Source organism: Arachis hypogaea, chromosome 5, assembly GCF_003086295.3.
Source record: "Arachis hypogaea cultivar Tifrunner chromosome 5, arahy.Tifrunner.gnm2.J5K5, whole genome shotgun sequence".
Lineage (NCBI taxonomy): Eukaryota > Viridiplantae > Streptophyta > Magnoliopsida > Fabales > Fabaceae > Arachis > Arachis hypogaea.
Window position 1 is genome coordinate 113,130,909 of NC_092040.1, and position 22,427 is coordinate 113,153,335.

A 22,427-nucleotide genomic window follows, 5' to 3' on the forward strand; every position below is an offset into this window, starting at 1 on the left:
TAAAGGTATCAAATTATATTGTCATAAATCTGCAATAATTATTAGTGATTTTTTTATGATATTTAGTGATGGTTTAAAATTAACGTTAAATTATTAATTTTTGTTTACATTTTTTTACTATTTATTGAACGATAGTCGTCTTATAAACCATTACAATATTTTAGAGTATAATTTTAAATGTTTTAAATTGCTGTTAATATTATTCTCTATTATATTGACAAATTTTTTAATTTCAAACTAAATAAACTCATTTCTCAAATAAAACTTTTCTACACTTATATAAAATATATCTAACTATATTATTCATCATATTAATAATTTATGTATCTAGAGATCAGAGAGTGTCAAGATAATAAATTAAAGCACAAGTGAACTAAAAGCTCTATTACCTACTACATTAAAAATTTAAAATATAGTCCCACCATATATATAGTGTTGATGAGTGAAATTAAAACAAATTAAACCCCAATAATGTAAAACTTTGCAGCATCCTGCTACAATCGAAATATATAACTATAAGTCATCATGTCACTCAAAATATTTAACTCATCAGAATATTTCAAATGATGTAACTTTTATGGAGAATTTTATGGTACAGATCACAAAAGGACAAAATCCATACAGATTTCAAAAAGATTTTTGCTTAAACTACACTTTTTATAAAGCCACACTTTTAAAAAAGCGTAACAAAGAAAAGCGTCATCTAATGGAAAACCTTAGTAGATTAGAAGATTTAAGAAAAGAAATATCTAATTTATCACAATTAATAGATCAAAAGCTAATGATTTTAACTAATGTTAATTGTAATGATACTGAATTCTTAAAATCAATACAAAATGATTTTTCTCAAAATCTTAACTTCACCCTAAGTTTTATTCAAGGAATTCAAAAACCCGAAAAAACTTATATTTCGCACAAAATTTTTAAAAAATGTTATCATGGAGATAATTACCCACATCTTCATCACACTTTTAATCCACAACTAAATACTATTGTAGACATGTTAGAAGAAATATTAGTTTCCATAAAATTTCAGAAAAATAAAGAAAAAGAAGAACCTAATATAATAAATGAAATTGAACAAATTCTAAATAAACATTTTCAAAAAGAAAACTCTAAAGAAGAAGAAAAACCTCAAAATATAACTGATATAAAAGATCTAAAAGTTAGACCACCCATAAAACTATGAATATTGACGAAAAATTAGAAGAAGTTACAATGCTTTTTAAACAATTAAAAATGGCTCAAGAAGATAATATTATAGAACATGGTCTTCAAATAGAAAAGGAACCAGAAAATTTTGAAAATGAAGAAATTATTTTAGACTACTCAAGCGATGAGGAACCAGTAATTCCAGTTCAAGTAAAAGATGAAGCAGAAACATCTAGAAATAATCAATTCAAATGGGAAACAGGTTTTGAAAACTATGCTTTTAAAAAAGGATTTATAACCAAAGACTCAAAATACACAAGAATACCACCAAAATATGTTCCCAAAAATCAGGAACTAGAAAAGGAAAGAATGCTCAATTTAGATTGCAAAAAGAACGAAAAAGAAATTTTCGAAAATTGGTTAAATTCTTTCTTACTAGAAGCATATACTAACACAAAATTTAATGAATTAACGGGAGAAGATATTTGGAATTTCATGGGTTTTCACACTATAGGAACCGTAAAAGATTATATGCTGTCAATAGGTAGCAAAGTTTTAGAAGAATTAAAAACAAAAACAACAACATACGATAGAATCGTATATATAGGGGCAGTCCTATACAAAGAATTTTTTGGAAAAAACATTATAATTCATGGACAAGAAATTTCTAACAAAGAATATCAAGATGCAAAGAATCATCTGGCGAATATTCAAATATATGATCTATGTAATATAGAATCTTATATTTGTGAATATAGAATTCATTATTATAAATTAAAAGAAGAAGATAAAAATCATTATCTTGATATGTATATAACAAAATTACCATATCCCGCTAATGAATTTATTATGGGAAGATTTATAAGAGAAATAAATAAAGGGACACTTGAAAATAATTTTGGAGGAGCAACCTCCGCTATAAGAGAAGAAATAAAAGAACGTTGCATGCAAGAAGCCACTCAAAAAAGATTCAATAACATAATCAGAATTTGTTGCCAAGATAATGAGGAAATTCCTCAAAAATATGGTTATGATAAAAGATTAAGAAAATATAGCCCTCGAAAAAATTTTCAAAGAAAAAGAAAATATCATTTTAGAAAAAGAAAATATTATCCAAATTGGAGAAAAAAGAGATATTTTAGGGAAAGAAGTATCAACAAAAATAAGAATCTAAAAAACTATTGTCCGAATAAAAAAGAAAATTGCAAATGTTGGTTCTGCCAAGAAGAAGGGCACTATGCAAACAATTGTCCGAAAAAGAAAGATAAAAAAGATCTTACTAAACAAATAGAAATTGCAAAATCCTGTTTTATGGAACCTTTAGAAGAATCTGACGATGAGTTAGAATACATTTTTGAGTATGTCTCAGAAACAGACTCAGAATCTGAGTAATAGTGCTACATTTATTACTATAAAAATAACAGGAAAATTCATTAATGCCTTTATAGATACAGGGGCAACACAATGTTTCGCCAATATAAAACTAAACTGGAATAAGTTGGAAAATCCAATGAGAATTAAAATAGCTGATAAATCGATACATAAAATTGATCAAAAAGCAGAAATGGTTGAAATATTTATTCAAAATTATAGATTTATTATTCCATCTATATTTAAGCTAAATTCCGGAATGGATTTAATTATAGGAAATAATTTCTTAAAATTATATCATCCTTTTATTCAAGAATTAACAAATATAGTCTTAAAGGCTCCATATGATTCTTCAATAAATCAAAAGGCAAAACTTATTAAAATTCCGACTACTACTATAAACGAGATTTTAAAATTCAAAATATTTTCAATATTAGAAGAATGTTATTTGAACCTATATTTCCAGATAAAAATTCCAAAAAATAACCTTGAAATCAAAATAGAAGAACTTTTAAATGAAGTTTGCGCTGAAAATCCTTTAGATATTAAAAATACAAACAGAGAATTAATAAGCATTAAATTAAAAGATTCTACAAAAGAAATAAATGTTCCAAATAGAATTCCCTATTCAGCTAGAGATAAGGAAGAATTTTCATCAGAATGTAAGGATCTTTTGGATAAAGGAATAATAAGGCTAAGTAAAAGCCCTCATGCAGCCCCCGCTTTCTATGTTGAAAATAATAACGAAATTAAAAGGGGAAAAAGAAGAATGGTAATAAACTATAAGAAAATGAATGAGGCAACTATTGGAGATGCCCATAAACTTCCAAGAAAGGATTCTATTCTAGAAAAAATCAAAGGAGCAACTTGGTTTTCATCTTTAGATGCAAAATCAGGATATTGGCAACTCCGTCTAGACGAAGAAACAAAGAAATTAACTGCTTTTACTTGTCCAACAAAAGAATCGACAGGAGTATTACTCTATGAGTGGAACGTTCTACCTTTTGGGTTAAAACAAGCCCCAGGTATTTATCAAAGGTTTATGGAAGAAAATCTAAAAGATTTAAATGAATTTGTTTTAGTTTACATTGATGACATATTAGTCTTTACAAAACAAGATAAAGAAGATCATCTTCAAAAATTATTAATTGTTTTAGAAAAATGTAAAGAAAAAGGATTAGTTCTTAGTAAAAAGAAAGCAAAAATAGCAAGACAAGAAATAGAATTTCTTGGACTTATACTGTCTAAGGAAGGAAAACTAAAACTACAACCAAATGTTTTAGAAAAAGTAGATTTATTTCCTAATAAAATGGAAGATAGAAAACAGTTACAAAGATTTTTAGGATGCATAAATTATATTTCTGATCAAGAATTTTTAAAAAATATAACAGAATATACTAAAAACTTGTTCTCAAAAATAAGTTTAAAAAAGAATTGGAAATGGGAAGAAGAAGATAGCTTGCAAATACAAATGATTAAAGACTTATGTAAAAATCTCCCAGAACTTTATATTCCAGAAGAAGATGACTACTTAATAATAGAAACAGATGCTTCAGATAAGACTTGGTCTGGTTGTCTGAAGGCTAAGAAAGCTATAAAAAGCTTGAACAAAGAAAAAGAATCACTAGATTCTAAACATTCCTCAAAGGAACTACTATGCAGGTATATTTCAGGAAAATTTACACCAACGGAACAAAGATACATTGACAAGGGAATGGAGTTCATTGCAAACACAATGATTCAAGAGATTCAGAAGCTTGAAAAAGAGCTTGAAAAGTGCAATCACTGTCAGCAGCTAAAAGCTCAAATTCAATCCATTAAGAAAGCCATGGAAACCATGAAAGTAACACAGCAGGTAACAACTGCTCCAATACCAATGTTGGCAACACCATCAGAGTTCAGCCAGCTAAGCGTGGTGGACCAACCAAAAATTGAAAAAATTCCTGAAAATAAAACTTTGGCAGAAATAATTAAAAAATCAACTCAGGACAAAAAATATTATGTCATTTATAATGGCCCAATGAAAGGAGTTTATGATGATTGGGCTAAAGCAGCCCCATTTACTCACCAACCCAGAACTATTCACAAAGGAGGATTCTTGACAATAGAAGAAGCAAAAGAATCCCTCAGAGAATATGAAGTGCTCCATCCAGAGCAAATTTTAAAAAGAGCAGAAAAAGCTCCAGTCCAAATCCAAAGAACAGCCCAAGCCCAAAGGACTGGACTAATGAAAAATATTCCTACAAGGGCTGAAATAAATGAAAAGAAAAGAGTCTGTAGATCCAATCTCGGAGAAACTCTTAACCAAATCACAAATTGGACTGTAGATAAAAGAGCAGTCTTGGGATATTATCCCGTAAATAAAGAACAGCTAACAAAGCTGGTAATTTTCCCAGAGGCCTCTCCCTCTGACACATATCAGTTTTTCCAATACGGGTTAATTGATTCAATCTTAATCTTCGATAATTTAAAAATCATTAACGAATTCCCTACAGGATTCATTGACGCAGTAAAAAGATTCAAAAGTATGGTTGATAACAAAAATCCAAGGGACATATCCCTAAAATTCACAAGCAGTCAACCAATCCTTAATGAAGAAGGAGAATGCCTAGTCCCAGCATTCCAAGTAGTGTTCATGTCAGTCTTCCCAGGAGACTTCCAGCCAATAGATCAAATTCAAGATCTAATGGTCTACAATGATGATGGAAGGCTTGCTAGCTCATTAGCAAGAGTCTTCGAAAGGTCTCAAAAGATAACAAAGGAATCCAGAACAAGGATTAATTACAAGAGTAGAAACACTTTACTTGTCTCCAGCAAAAAGAATGAAATTGAACCAAGGGAAATGAGAATGTTAGTAGATTTCGAATCAGCATTCTACGATTTCTCTGGATTACTGGAGAAGCTCCCAGAAGGGATAAAACGGAGGCTTTGCACTCTACTAAAAGACAAAGAAGACCATAGGTGCCAGCGGTGCGCACCAGAAATGGACGAAGAAAGTAACAACGAAGTAGGGACCACCCACATGGAAAAAGAATGAGACAGTGCGTCTGAGTCATCCTTCACCATTATTGCCTAATTGATGTAAGCGCTTACGTCACAAGGCACCAATAATGTAGTTGGTGCGAATTATTGCTCAATGACGTAAGCAATAACGTCATAAGAAGGGTAAGGATGGGATTTGTCCATCAGACCCAACCATTATAAATAGAGTGCTAAGTCATTTGATAGAGGCATTAGAAATCAGAAATCAGAAAGCAGGAGGCTAGGAGTACTCACAAGCCAGGAGGGCAAAGAGGAAGAAGCCAAGGCGATTCTGAAGTCTGACCACCAAAGTCATTAGAAAAATTAGTATAACTCCCCTCTGGAGTTAAATTACAAATCTCCCCTCTGGAGAACAAAACACATATTGTAAAATAGCAATAAATAAAGAAGGTTATTCTCCAGAAAGGTACATCTTTATCTCAATCTCTTTAAGTTATGAATTATTTAGAAGATATAGAAATAACTGAAGAATCTGATTACTATAAGCTAACTGCTTTACTTGATAATGAAAAACAAGCTATTTTAAAAACAGAATTAGATCTTAAACCTAACGATAATTTTAGCAAACAAAACCCTTTAAAAGAAATCTTTAATAGAAAAAATATAATATATTATGGAAAAATTCAGATTGAAACTCCAATAAAAATACAATCCGCAAATGGAGAACTTGAAATAGCCCTGATAAATGAACAAGACGTAAATAAACAAATTGGAAAAATTAGAGATCAACAAAAAAGATCTAAAATCGGATGGATTCATATTAGTACCATTCAAGTTTTAGTTAAATCCACATACATGAAAGGAATTAATTCTCCAATAAGTCTGGCAATCTGTGATAAAAGAATCACTGATCCTAGAGACCAAATAATTGGAATAATCCATGGTAACCTGGCAAATGTAAATGTTAAATTCAATGCTCATATTGGATACGCTATTCCCTTATCAACCGAAAACCTCGGAAGATCTTTAAGTTTGGCTTATAAATTCCATAAGATAGATTTAATGGAACAAAATGATGAACCATTTTCTATCACATATGCAATTAACTATGCGCTGACAAATAGTCATCATAGTATAGACTTCAAAGATAAAGAAAGAATTTATGTTGATGAACTATTTCAAAAGTTTGTAAAAACAGAAATTCCAAGAAATAAAGCTATTGAAAAACCAGTTTTATTATTAAAAGAACCATCAAGAAGATCATTTTCATCATCCAGTTTTAGAATAAGAGAATCTAAAATTAACAGCCCTCTAAGTTTATCTCATTTAAAAGTTGAAGAAAAAGATTCTGAAATAAAGGAGTTAACGAAAAGAATTGAAAAGTTGAATGAAACTCTGAATAATAAATTATGACGATAAATAAAGAAGAAATATACGTATCTTATCAAGATAAGAAACAAGAACTCTTTGAAAGAGAAAATCGTTTGAAATACCTAAGGTTTTCTACAATAAATCAAAGGGCATTTGAGACATTACTAATGATCTATAATAATTTAAAAAAGGAAGTTGAAAAATTAGAAAAAATAATAGAATCTTTAGAAAATAATCATGAATCTATGGCAGAAGATGCTGAAATTTCAATATGAAAGATTTCCAAAAAAGACTTATTTCCTTAAAAACTACTAAAAGAAATATGAAAACAAGGTTTTTGGCTATAGCTATGAAAATAAGAAAACTAACAATTGAATCTTCAGAATTGGAAGTAGAAATTAAAAAGATAACTAAGAAAATAATTAAAACAAGAAAACTTTTACAACATGTAAAGACCAAGAAAACAGTTAAAAATCTAAAAGAAAGTATTAAGAATAAACGTATTTTTCGTAGTCGAAGACTACATTATCTTCATATTCAAAGCATGATTGCATTACAAGCTTTAGAATCAAGAATACATGTTCAAAATATTCAAGTAATGCAGCCTGAATCTTTACAAACAGTTCAAGTTGAATCCGAACAAAATTTACAAGAACCTTTATCACCTGTACAAAATCCTGAAACAAGCATATAAAATGCCTGGAAAGCCAAAATATTGTTTACAAGATTTAAAAATGTTAAAAGAATGGATGGAAATCGAAAAAGAAAAATTAGAAAGAATTTTAGAGATAAGAAACAATACAGAAATAAGAGAAGTTATTAATGATATGAAAAATTATATCAAAGAAAAAGACACACAAATAGAAAATTTTGTTTCCAATAATCCAAATGAGAAAGAATATTTCAAAAACTTACAAATAAGAGCTATGGAATCTCTTAAAAAATGTTAGAAAACAAAACAGAATTGAGAAATTATAAATATGATATTAGAATCATAAGTACATATCAAGGTTTAATAATAAACGGAAAAATTGAAATTGTAAGAGAAATTATGGAAGCAATTTATACTTCATATTTTGAAACAGCAGAAAAATTTTACCAAAATCCATTAAATATAATACCTCAAGATAATTTTGTCCAAATCAAAAATCTTTTTGAAGCAGATTATGAAGAATTAGTAGAAATTTCGAAAGAAGAATTAATTGAAAAATCGAAATTGAAAAATTGGTATCAGAGCTAAAGTGACGATTCAAAAGCAACACTTTTCACTTAAACAACGCTTTTTAATAACACGCTTTAAAACCACTAAAAGATAAAAATCTGTAAATCTGTACAGAATTACATCTGTACACTAGTGCGACCCAACTTTTATTTGTGAAGAGTGTGATGTACAATTATTTATCCTCTTTTTTTATTTAAGGGTTCAATATTATCCAATTATAATATATGGGGAGTAGTGCCGGAATTCTGTCTATGAGCTAGCTTCAACCCCTTTCTAGATCTATCATTATCATGTATCAAAATTAATTGTTTAACTATTAGTTTTATCGCTTTATAAATAAAATCCACATCCGCTCATCATCCTCCTAAATTATTGTATATAATTAATTACAAAGATATATTTTTTCGTATAATTATATTAAAAAGAGAATATCTAAAATTACCTTATATAATATAACGTTCATAATTTTATACTTATGACATTTATAATTATATATTTATTTAATTATTTTCATTACTAGTGATTGAACTGAATATTATAAATACTTACTTTATTTTTATAATGTAGAAAGACAGACATACAAATTAAAGTTACGAATTATATATATCGCTACAACATAAATAATACTTTGTAGCAATTGTTTTCTATTTAGTGACGGTTTAATGGCATTTGACTACACAATTACCAAACTGCCTTCAAAACCGTCGCAAAATCATCTGACGGTTTCCAAAACCACCTCTAAATGGCTGCCACAATCTATCACTTGTGTGTTGTAGTGTATAGCACCAGACTATATATATATACCACTTTCTATAGGAAGAAGCTAAAATAGTAACAATTAATGGATTAATTAACTAAATTAGGGTTTCAACTATGAGAGGAATTCCATGAGTGGGCCTAAGGGAGAGCATGATAGAAGGTTGATGTTGATAAGTTGGTGAGAGTTTGAAGCTAAACCTAGAGAGAAGTAGGGTTAACACAATCTTATACTCCATGAATGACAAGCTCCTACCAACACACATTCTCCCTCCAAATCCAAATGGCAAGTACCCCATCTTGTGGTTGCATCCACCATTGACATCATCCATGAACCTCTCTGGCCTAAACTCATTCACATCATCTCCCCATAGAGTTGGATCATGATGCATTCCCACAACATCAATCCATATGTTGGTACCACTTGGCACTGTGAAATTATTATCAACTTTAATGTCCTCTCTTACTTGCCTTTGAACATTTGGTGCTGGTGGATAAAGCCTCACAGCTTCATTCATTACCCACTTCATCTGCATGGTACATACATATAGTTTTTATTCTGATTATTATGTAGTTTATTGTAATTTTTTTATTCATCCGTGCTTGCATTGGAAATTAATGTCTTATTTATTAATATTATTATTGGAACGTTAATTAAGACGGGATATTATCAAAGAACACCTAAAAAGAAACAAAGGAAGAATAAAAAATAGGCCTAATAATAATCTATATGAAAACTATATATAAATAAATATTTTATGTATGTGAATTAGCTAGATAAGGATAATTTTCCAAATGTTTTTCTTATCCCTAATTCTTCAGTTTAATTAGTTATGTAAAGTCAAATTCAAATATATTGTTTTTCATGCTTGCATTATCATCTTTTCTGAAATTATTCGTGTTTATATTAAGTCGGTTAACAACATTTTTAATTTTATCATCCCATGTCTGCCTTTTATTCAGCAATGAACACGAAAACACAAACAAGAAGAATTAAGAAAGCGAAGTTGATTTTCAAAGTCAATTGGTTGACCAAGTCTCTCAAAATTGTTATACCTTGTTTGTTTCACGTTAGTAAAGTACAATAGTGGTGAACTAGTTTTCTGTGTTTTTTTAAACATTATTAAAATGATTATTTATAGTATATTAACATATATATTATAATTTGTCTTTTTATTTATTAAACATGCATAAAAATAATAAATATTTTTATAAAAATCTATATGATAGAAGATATTTTAAGAATAAAAATATATATAAATTATATTAAAAATAAAAACAAAAATTTTATATATTTTTAGAACATACGACACTCTAATAGATTTGCATAGGGTCACACAAGACACGAGCTTAAATATAATAAGGCCATGTTGAGAAAAAATGTGGGGCCTTATAAGTTTTGAATCCATTATTCTTTAAAGAATTAGTTTGTCGGGGATTGTATGTGTACCAATACTAGGTGTTATTAAGGTTCATTGAAGTGTGAACTTTGACCTGGTCAAATTACCTAAAAAAGTGATTCAGCTGCACCCAAAAGTGTAACTGAAACAGAGTTCAAATTCTTTTTGAACTACTATTAATCTTACTAGCTTAATTAAGTATACCTTATTTGAATGTGAATAACTATTAACTAAAAAAAATTCTAAAATTCGATATTTGTTATTTTTAATTAAAAAATAAATTAAATTTTAATACAACGCAAAAATCAATTTGTGTATTATTCACGTTCAAGTCTAAAAATAATTTATAAAATATATTTTTATTTAACATAAAATAAAAAAAAACTACAATTCAAGACAGCACATAGATGTTTTTAGGAATTTTTGTTGAAATTAAAGAAAAAAATAATTTTGACCAATTGATTAAAATAAAACGAAATAAAATATTAAAAAAAATTTCAAATGTTAGAAAAAATTTATTTAAAATTAATCCAAGCCTTAAAAGCTAAAACATACTTTACTTTTGTGGGATTTGTTTTTATTTTGTCAAGTTATATTATTTCTTTTATATTGGCCTAGAAAAATAAAAAGAATAATATTAATGAAGCAAGAATTAATGTTTTAATAATTTTAATAATTAATTTTAATTATATATATAATTGAAATCAACTACTAAAATTATTAAAATAATACTATTATTTCTTAAATATTTAAAACATTTTTCATATTATCATACAAGATTTAATGATGAAGCGAGAGTAAGAGTATATTACCTTTTTCAAGCCAGAAAGGGCATTAGTGTCAATCTCTCTATTATCACCCACCACTTCTCTAATCTCATCTCTTAATTGGATTTGCCAATCTTCATGAACAGCTAATAAAAACAAAGTCCAAGAAATAGCCAATGCTGTTGTTTCATGGCCAGCAAAGAAGAAAGTCTTGCACTCATCCACAAGTTGTCTTGTGCTCAATGTCTTCCCTAATTTCCCATCAACTTTTCTATTAGCTTCAAGCAACAACCCTAGTAAATCTTCTTTTTGATCCTTTTCTTTGTTTTTTGAATCCTTTCGGTTAGTTATGACATGCAACAAGAGCTTGTCAATCTCCTTCCCTAGTTTCCATGCTTCTAGGGTTTTCTTTGTGTTGAACCATTTGCCAAATGGGACACCAACATATCTTGTTGTCTTGAAAAGTATCATTTGTAATTCTCTTAACTTTTCACATATTTCTCTTGCTTTTTGGTCTTTCATGCCAAAGCTTGTTGTTGCTATGATCTCTCCTGCCGTCGCTATGATTTCTTTCTCGACGTCGATTTTGCGGTTGCCGGAATTAATTTGGGTGATCCACCTCTCCATCATTTGCTCTGTGGACTCCTTCATCATGCTTGCCATTGCCTAATATATAACATCACATTATACACAAGATATGTTATTAGTTTCTATTATATAACATTCTTAATTAACGTAACCCTTATGGTAAAAAAAATCATGCCTAGAAGAATAAAAAAATATATATTAGATCATTTTTGTATGACTATATTATGATAATTATGGTGTTTTTAAAAATGTTAGTAACATTAAAGTAATTTTTTTGTTGTTAAATAATATTTTTTTATAAAAGTATTATTTTAAAAAAGTGTTACCAAAATATACAAAAAAATATAATTTTAATTTAAATAACACTTGTATAATCACCATAATATAGCTTAGTCATACTAAAATTCATCGTATATATTAGTCCTATTAGTATTTTAGAACAATTGATATCAATCTATTCTTGAAAAGTAGTTTTGTTGACATCAATTTAAATATAATATATTTGAATTTAACGTCAATTTCATACTTTAATTTTGTCAAATAATTAACAATTTTCATAAGATTTTCCTACTTATTAGCTTGATACGTTAATTATTACACCTATGTTGATTAATTTTCTTCCTTAATCCATAAAGGATTGGAAACAATATTAACTTAAAAACAAAATTTTCTCATTCAGACCTTATTAATTTAAATTTTATATAGGTAAGTTATCATGATCCGACATTCCCTTCTTGCATCTTTTGACAAAAATAAAGTTAGGAAGCAACTATGATCATCAACATAGGAAATCATTATTGAATGTTAAAAACAAGATTGCCCACTAATTGATGTTCATGACTAATATAACAATAATGTTTGAGACAATAAAAAAACCAGTTTAAATAATATAAAATTATTTTATTTAATATTTATTAATTACAATTAAAATAAACATATAATTTTAAATATAATAAATATGTAATTATAAATATTAAATTAAATAAAATAATTTTGGTTATTGTCTTTCTATACAACAAAATAAAAACTATGAAGGGAAAAAAATTCTATAATCTTGCTTGATCGATGCTTATGTCACTCATGATATCATCAATGAAGATACTTTACTTTTATTTATTGTAATATTCAATTAGACAGGGATAATTATTTTCGATTAATCAACTCTTGATGGAGTTTTATGGCGGGCCATGTATAGAAACTTTCTACAAAGTGCTTCAATTTAGAGGGAAAGGAGTTGATAAATTTGAACCCCCAATAAGACTATATTTCCATATTTAGTACCTAAAAACCATGTACTCTTTTTAGATCACATAGCCACAAACCATTATTCAAAAATATATGCATGCTTTTCAAAAATCACCATAATGAATCATGATGCCTTGTGTAGACAAATTTTAATTTGCTAGGTTGCCACAATGGTCAAAAACATAAGGTTGAAATTAAATATGGTTCAAACATTGCAATTCAAAATTACTACTTATTATTTACGGTTTAGCTTTTAGATTGAGTTTAAAAGAATGATCATTTCAAGATGTCTTTCTTAATAATATATCAACCTAAAAAATGTAATTATAGATTGTCATACCTCTAAGAAAGAATTTTTAAGTTGATCACTATTGAGAGTTAGAGCGTAATATTATTACAAAAAAAATAGATTAATATATATAAAAATATTATGTGTACACAACAAATTAATTGTTAAATCAACTATTATATATTTATGTATAATATATATGTCTTTTTTAATTTATTGTAATGTGTGTTTTGTATTTTAATATATATTTTATATAAATAACTAATTTGATAAGTAATTTTTTTTACGTACGTATAATATAGTTGTAGTACATAATATATAAACAGTAATGCTATGGAATCAGTATATTTTATAATTTATAATCATCAATTAGTTATTATTAATATTTTTAAAGTGAAAATTAAGATACAGTTGACTTCACGTGAAGTTGATAATTGAGGATTGTTAAATGATTTGACTGATTTGACTAAATTTTCATCTAACGACTCTCAGCAATCAACTTCACGTAAAGTTGACTGCACATGAAGTTTCACCTATTTTTAATAGTGTAAAATTATATCTAACGATGTAAAATTACACAATTTTTTTCACTAATTAAATATTAACTAAATTTTAATAAAAGTGTTGAGTTTTTAAACTTTCTCATATATAAATTCTTAGGTATAGCTAGAGAGTTAGAGAAGAATAGGAAGCAAACCTTCAAGTTAATGGGAGAGAATGAAGGGGCCACAACATGGCGGTGATGAAACCATTCATTTCCTTCAACCATAATTAAACCATTCCCAAACATGGGTTTTCTATCATTTTTAAAAACATTCGGTTTTCCCCATTTTTTTGCTACAACCTCTGAGGACATTTTCTTCAAGAACTCAGGCTCCGCAATGTACAAAAATGGTTCAGTACCCAGCCAATAGATAAACACCTTCCCTGTAAAATTAAAACAAAACATGAATATTATTCTTGCATGCAATTAGGGTTCTACGTAAAAGAATAAACAAATTAGGTTAACATGTACTATAATCTAGCTCTTAAGTAAGAGATTATCATATTATTTGGTGTGACCTATAAAACTTATGTGTTTAATTTGTGTCCATAAAATTGATGGAATAATTAATAATATAAGTTAAATAAGATAAATCATATATAAAAGCATATAATAATAATAAGAAGAAACTCTATTATTCAATATATATGCATGTACCTAGGAACTAGGAAGCCTAATTACTTACCATGAGAATTTTGCCACCGAGAAAAGTAGGGGAACACGGTGGCGTGTATATCATGGGTGGTGGTTGATGAGTTTAAAGTAGAAGAAGAATTGAGTCTATTAGTGTTCTTCTTTTTAATCTCTTGAATGTTTCCAAGTGGGAAACTTGGGGGTGGACCTCCAAACCCACATGTTTTGAGTTTTTGATGTGTTTTGAAGGGTGAAATCCACCATGAAAAGCTTAATTTCAAGATTGCCAAGACAAGTGCAGCATAGAGTAGCACTAAAATCTCCATAATCTCTCTCTTTTAGGTTATTTGAATTTCTTTAATTTAATAAAGATTCTAAAGAGTGTATGTATGTGTTGGTTATTATGGCAAAGCATAGTGAGAAATGGGGTAGTATTTATAGGGAAACATATTGAGGGTTAGACATATAGAAATGTAATTTGATTATGACTTAAGAAGAGAAGAGTGCGGTTATGTTTGAATGTTTTCGATGTTGCTCTATTAAACCTTTTTGGACGCATCGTTGTGTTTCTCAATCTTTTCGTTTTTGATTTGGACAGTCCTAATTTCCACTTTCCCATTGGTTTTTGATTTGGTCGGAATAATCTATAATACATATAATTCAAACATACATACCACGTCTATATATTTTTATTTCTTTCTTTAATTTTTCTTATCTTAATCATTTTATTTCTAGATCGTAGTATTATTTGTGTGTTTTTTTATACTCAATATTTATGAAGATACACTTTTGTGAAAAAATATATAAACTTTTTTCAGCATCGAATTAATATCACCTTTGTTCTTCTTCTCTACTTTTGTTCAACTTTAATTATACTTCAGCTAAGTTAGAAAAAAAACTAGCTTATATTATATTTATCGTAAAATTATTTATATATCCCAAAATTTAATTTTAAATTGTTAATTAAAAACATATAAATGGTCATCATTTATTAAATTCTTTTTTGTTTCTTTATGATGAAAGTATTTCTTTTTAGGTAACAATGATTAAACTATTATAATTTTTTAATTATACAAATTCTGATACTTTATCATAAAATTATTTATCTAAAAAATTAAATAATTAAATAAAAATATATAAATAGTTATATATCAAAAAATATTAATTAAATAGTTAACATGTTGATATGTAACTTATATATATATATATATATAATATTTGCCAATTACACCACTACAAAAACGCAATTTTGCGAAAAATGTAAATTAGGGGGTTTTAAGTTTCTTTTCATATTTTTTACTCTTAATTAACAGTAATTTTTAGTTTGAAATTACAGGAATTACAGAAATTTTTTCAAATTAAAATCCTATTTCTTCAAAATTTTAGTCCTCTAATAGCAGTTTCATAAGAATCACATCAACCAGACAATAAGATACGAAACTGCATCAATTTTTTAAACCGTCGCAATACATTTTGCAAAGGTTAAAAACCGCAACAAATTTACCGTGCCTTTTGCAGTGTACATTCAAGAAGATAATACATAATAATAACTGCATGCCATTAGTTTCTGAAATTAATCGGGAGCGAATCATGTAAGTGATTGAGGTTATTATCTACTTATATATATATATATATATATATATATATATATATATATATATATATATATATATATATATAAATGTGAAATTTGTAAAAATTTTTTATGTTAGTCTTACTATCTATTCTATTCCCCCGTAAAGGTTAATTAAAATATCTAATTGTGGTCTCTATAAATAATAAATAAATATATATGGGTATGCCATTAGTGAGATAGGAATCGGTGTAGGCTCCTAAGAAGGTAGGTGGGTTGGGAGTTGGAAGTGCTATGATTCGTAACACTACACTGCTTTTTAAGTGGTGGTGGCGATTTGTAAAGGAAGAGTTTCCGTTGTAGAAGAAGGTGGTCTGTTCTTATAATAATCTGAATCTGAATGAGCTACTATCCACTCAAGTACTGCCTATTAGAGAGGGCTCTTGAAAAGATATCTATCAAATACAATTCCAGGACCAACGTATAAGGGATAAGATGATTACAGGCTTGTCCATGGAAATTGGTGACAGGCGACGGATTCGATTCTGGTAGGATGTATGGTTACATTGTGGAGCTTTAAAATATCAGTTTTCCAGGCTTTTTTCAGTTTCAAACCAGTGTGGATCGGTCATAGGGGATTGTGAATTTTGGGATGAGTTAGAGTGAATTTGGAACTTCCAATGAAGGCGAGAGCTTTTTCAGTAGGAGTTGGATCTTCTGAGTCAGTTATGAAGGTTGTGGTAGGCTTAGAGAAGGGGGTTGAATCTATGCCTTTTTTTTAAGTTGCTGTTATGACCCTTTTAAACAAAATTACAATTCTGATTCTGTTTGAACTTAGCAGCGAAAATTTATGAGACAATTTATTTTTGTCTCATGAATATCAGAAAACAGAACTCAACAGAGAAGAGAAAAGCGAACACCAGCATGTATCCTGGTTCGGTTGCCTTATGCTATGCAACCTACATCCAGTCTCCTCCACAATTATGGAAGAATTTCACTATAGTTAACAGTATTACATACACCAATTTCACACTCAAGTTCTAACCTAACTTGACATTGGTTATGCTAACTCCTAACTATTCACTCTTAGTGCTAACCCAACTAAGAAAGGGATACCAAACAGGTACAAGATACAAGACATTTAACCAACCTAAAGAAATCAGAAAAATAACTCTAGACTTTTCTCTTAAGTGTATCACTCAGCCTTTTTCCACTCATGGCTTTTACTTGAGCTTTCACACAATGCCTTTTCTCACAAGAAATTACAGAAAGATAAACTTAGAAAAGTACATTACACTCTGTAAAACATGAAGGAGATTGACTTTATCAGCAGCCTCTTAGCTATGTGCAAAACCAGATTCGCAAACCTCAGATGCAGTTCTTCAGTATTGGCTGAATGCTTCTTTGAAAGAAAGCATTATCCAAGTAGATGAACTTCTTAACAGAACACTGTTCTCACTCTCTGGTTTTCTCTCCTTGGTTCTGAATGAGCATCAAGCTTCTTTTATGTCCTTGCATGTTGCTGGGACCTTCTCCCAAGGTCAACACCTTGAGCCTTGAGTTTCACCAACCACAGATTCACTTTTTCTCAATAATCCTCAGAATAGAAACTCTCCTTCTGACTTCCTCATCTTGGCTGAAAGCCATAAAACAACAATCATAGAAATCTTCCAATGGTCAACTTGATCTGAGCCCTTGAAAACCAACTTGGTCCCCAAGTCTTGTTTAAGACCGTAGATACACACCAGGGAAGAACAGAAATTCTCTTTCCCATGTATCCCATTTCGGATAGAGCAGAGAGTTGGAAAGAAGAGATGTAACTGAGTTGCAAGTATGAGGAAAAGATTTACCTATAACCTAAGCTTGATTTGGTTTGGATTTGTTGAGATGACTTATGCCTTTCAAGTTTAGTTTCTCTTTCTTGCTTCTTTGGTGACTATCTTGGTGAAGAAGCTCTTTCTCTCTTTCTCTTTCTTACTTTTCTGAAACTGATTTGACTTGGTCAGAGAGAGAGATGAACGTTGCTTTTGGTTAAGCAAAAGAGAGGGATTTGCTTTTCTGAAACCAGATCGGACTTTGATCGGGTATTGGTATGCTTGGCCCGATTTGATTTCTTTGACTTATTTCTTTGCTTTTGCTTGGGCTCTTAATTTTGCTTTCAGCCCAATATTCTTGCTGATTGCTTTTTATTTCTTTTAGGCTATTAACATTTGGCCTGCAACAATAAACAATTAGTTAATATGTAGATATAAATAATCAACACTTAATTATTTATTTTTCCCAAAAATAATGTTTGTCATCACTAATTAATTTAGTTAATTTCTTAACTCAACAAGTTACATGAGGCTTTGATGCTTGTGAGGCTAGTAAATAACAAAGAGGATAGAGTTGTATAGAAATATGATAGAAAATACATTTTTTTTACTAACTCATTTGTGCAGGTGGTGCAGGAGGAAATGCTTCCAGAAGATGTAACCAATTACAGCTTCACTAAGTTCATATGTAAAGGTTTAGTTCCGCCAAGAGTGGAGCTGTTTGCTTGGTTCGTTTTGATAGGCAGGATGAATACGAAGGAAAGACTGTGTCGATTCGGGATTATTAGGCAGGATTAGGGTTGGATGTGAGTCAAGCCAGCTCATGAGCTAGCTCGAGCTCAACTCGTTAATAGCTCGATAAGCTAAGCTCGTGAGCTAGTGAGCCAAGCTTGAGCTTGGAATTGAGCTCATAAATTAAATGAGCCGAGCTTGAGTTTGGATAAGCTCAGCTCATTAGCTCGTGAGCTGACTCGTTTATATATATATATATATATATATATATATATATATATATATATATATATATATATATATATATATATATATATATATATATATTAATGATCTTAATTATTTAAAATTTTATATTTATTTTTTACATATAATTTTGATGTAGGACATAAATAAAAAATTTATAATTTATTGAGATAGCAATATATAAAATTGATCTTTTTAAATATTTTTTAAAACATATAAGTTATAGTTTATTGATATAGAATTATAGATTATGTATTTATGTTTCTATTATTTGAGCCAACTTGTGAGCTTTCGGTGAGTCGAGCTTGAGCTTAAGAAATAGGCTCGAATGTTTGAGTCGAGCCGTGAGCCAAGCTCAATTTTTGTGAGCCGAGCTTGAGCTTGGTCTAGCTCGACTCAGCTCGGCTCACTTCCAGCCCTAGGCAGGATGATATTGGCTGTAACAAGTCCATCGTTTATTTCTTGGTTGTGATTTTGCTTGGCAAGTGTGGTGTGCGTGGATAGTTGGGTTCAGCCGCCAGTGGTCTTTTTCGGATTTGATGAAGGAACTTTTTTTAGTTGGACAAAAGAGCCGCATAGAAAAGAGGATTGAAAGCAATAGTTGATGGGCTTCTGTGCATACGATTATTTGGAACATTTGGTTGAAAAGGAATAGAAAGATATTTTAGCATAAAAGCAAAGAGATAGAAGAAATCATCAACATGACTTTGCTTAGTTGCAACGAGTGGAGAGATATGAATTTCTTATGTTGTTGATGGCTATACTAAAGATGACAGAAAATTTTTTTCTTCGGTTATTGTGTTTTCTTTTAGTTATTAGTATGTTTTTTGGTCTGATGTGCTGTTTGCTCCACTTTAGAGTGTTGAGTTCTTTAGTATGATTGGATTACTTAAACGGTGTATTTTGTGGTGGCCATTGTTTTTGTCGTAGTTATAGTGACTACAAGGAGACATTCAATTATTTGTTGACACCTAAATTTTTTAAAGGATTTGACTTTTAATTAGTTGATATTAAACACGGTAAAAAAAACTACCAATCACGATAAAAAAAAATTAGATTGTAATTAGAACGAAATGATTTTTTTTTTTTTTGGCTAGAAAATAAGGAAACAACAAATGTTAGCACATAATCAATGATGGATATGGTATAACTGAGTTTGAGAGGATGGCGTATTACAGTAAACATTGGGTATTTACATTATATTGTTCGTAACGAAAGTGGAATAGTGGAAAATCAATAAAAAATCACCCTTAAGATTGTAGGAGTGCTAACTGCTAACCGTTAGTGGGTACTCGTCACCCAAATACAACAACAATCAGTCGACCTCACCAATTAACAAATTCAGCTTGGTCGATCAATTCTACTTATTATAGTAGAATTTGCATTCTATTTCAGTGATTGACGACCTCTAACCACCACAGATGCGGCTACCAGAAATGCAACCTACTTGAACCTCATGTGTTGATTAATCCTTTATATGTAGCAGCAAGTTCATAGCTAGCTAGTCTCATACATCCCGAAAGATGAACTTAGATGAAGGCTAGCTAAAAATTACTTGTTAGTCTCAAGTCAACGAATACTCAAATATATACACCTAGTGATAAAAATAAATATATGACAGTATTTTGTCTATCAAGTCAACTTTATTTAATAGAAAAACATAATGATAAACCTTTAATCGCCACAAATAAATTTACTATTTAATAGCAGTTGTACCGGTGGTTATTGAAAATTGATGCAAATCTATTTTGTCACACCTCAAAGTGTAACACTCTATCAAACATCATTGAATCACTTAATTGGTAAATTAAAACCGTTACATAATCCTTTATTAAATTTTAATAATTATAGAGACGAGTAATGGCAAGAATAAGTTAAAATTCATATTTTACCACTCACATATAAAAGGAAGATGAATTTTATATAAATTATTATAGGACGGAATAAAATTGAGTAAGGTATAAGCCACCCTACCCGCCTTATTATCAACGGAGACCAGACGAAGAGGAAACAAAATTTGAAGATTTTTTTTTTGGGGCGGCTCATTAATAACTATCAATTTATAAAATAACAATTTCCCTTTTTTGGGGGTAATGACAGTGTAAATCTACTGTAATAATTTGAAAAGGCATGAACGGCAGTAATTCACTTTATTTGTTGTGCGACATCGCAATTTATTCATTCAATCACATGTATCATAATATTTTATAGTCCATTATTGGAGTACACTTTTGTAGCACTCACCATCACAAAATAAAGCAATCCATGCAGATTGCAATAAGCTTTCTCAAGTATATAGGAACAGTGACTATTCGTGCTTTATTTACTACTCATCATCAAAGGGATTAGATTATGAACTAGTTATGAATAAACTACTATTTTAGTTTCTAAAACATTTAATTTTTGATAAAAAAATTTGAAAAAAAATGTCATTTTAGCTTTCTAATTAGAGTCATCTAATTAATACATAATTCTTTTATAATATTTTTATAATTAATGAATGGTTTATATATTTGATTAAATTTTTTGTGAAAATATTTGTATTATTAAAAAGAGACAAATTTTCATACGTATGTAGATCCCTTTTTCAATTTTTTAAAATGGTTTTGCTATTTGCATAAAAAATGTATTTAAATTTATTAGACTCTCTTCTTCTATAATTTAATTTAAAAAAAAATAATTTCGTAACAAACTCTTAAACTTTAAATTTAAGTTCCTATGTTAAGTGAATTCAAACTCTTGCTGATTTTTATTTTTTTAAAAAACAATGGTGAAACTATTTTATATATATATACCAAATAATAGATAAAACAAATAAATTTTCTGAAATTTAGCCCATTTTATTATCCCAACAATTAAGTTGTGTATTTAAAATTTAAATTTGAATATGGAAATTAGTTTAGAATACCATATTGGATCTTCTTAATTAAACCTTAGAAGAGAGATTCAACCCAATATAATTATAGTTTCTATCTTGTGTTAACTAGTTTATTATTATTATTATTATTATTATTATTATTATTATTATTATTATTATTATTATTATTATTATTATTATTATTTTGGACTTTCTCTAACTATTTGAACTTGAATTCTTAAACCCAACAAATAGATGAGACTGTTATTCTGCTAATAATATTAGAAAAATAATCACAGATTGAGAAATTCATGGTAATTTGGTACCTTGACACTTGACAAACATATGGTGACGGCATTTCATCACTTAGTGGGTGCAAAGTGCACCAAATATGTTTATATTGTTTTTTTAAAAAGAAATTTGTATTTGGTAACGGAATATATATGTTTAATAAGAATGCACTAGAAAAGTCAAATTTTGATCAAACTATTGTAGTAATTAATTTTCTTGATACAAAGAATAACATGAAACCGATCTCAGATTACTTATCAAGATCGAATCACAATTGATATGTGTGTTTTTATTCAACATACTCACATGATGAAAATGTTGACATTAAATTAAATGTCAATTGTTTAATTAAGCTTTAAAGGTAAAGTTATCAGTAGTGTGGTCATACCACCATCCTAGTTTGAAGTTTATAAAGAAAATGGTGGCTCATGAAATATATATATATATATAATGTGATGTGATGTGAAGTTGTTATATATGGAGCCCTAGCCCTAGCTCTTTTACTCTAATATTGTTGTTTGATTATCTTGAAACAAATTAAAGCCAATTTGTCTTTCTTTCCCACTTTAATTAACTTATTATTCATTTCCCTTA

General features: G+C 28.9%; 1 protein-coding gene across 1 annotated transcript; it reads right to left on the reverse strand.

Moving 5' to 3' along the window:
• Window positions 1–8,778: 8,778 nt before the first annotated feature.
• On the reverse strand, window positions 8,779–11,684 carry LOC112804026 (cytokinin hydroxylase-like). Its single transcript, XM_025847464.2, has 2 exons — window positions 11,067–11,684; window positions 8,779–9,384 (listed from the first exon to the last, which is right to left on the reverse strand). The coding sequence occupies exons 1-2, from the start codon at window positions 11,682–11,684 to the stop codon at window positions 8,953–8,955; spliced, it is 1,050 nt and encodes a 349-aa protein (XP_025703249.2). The 3' UTR covers window positions 8,779–8,952.
• Window positions 11,685–22,427: the final 10,743 nt, after the last annotated feature.

Excerpts from the sequence above, each read along its gene's own strand:
- LOC112804026 (XM_025847464.2), bottom strand. The coding sequence starts at position 11,684 with ATGGCAAGCATGATGAAGGAGTCCACAGAGCAAATGATGGAGAGGTGG. Across the intron at positions 9,385-11,066 it reads CCCTTTCTGGCTTGAAAAAG|ATGAAGTGGGTAATGAATGA; the intron begins GTAATATACTCT and ends TGTACCATGCAG.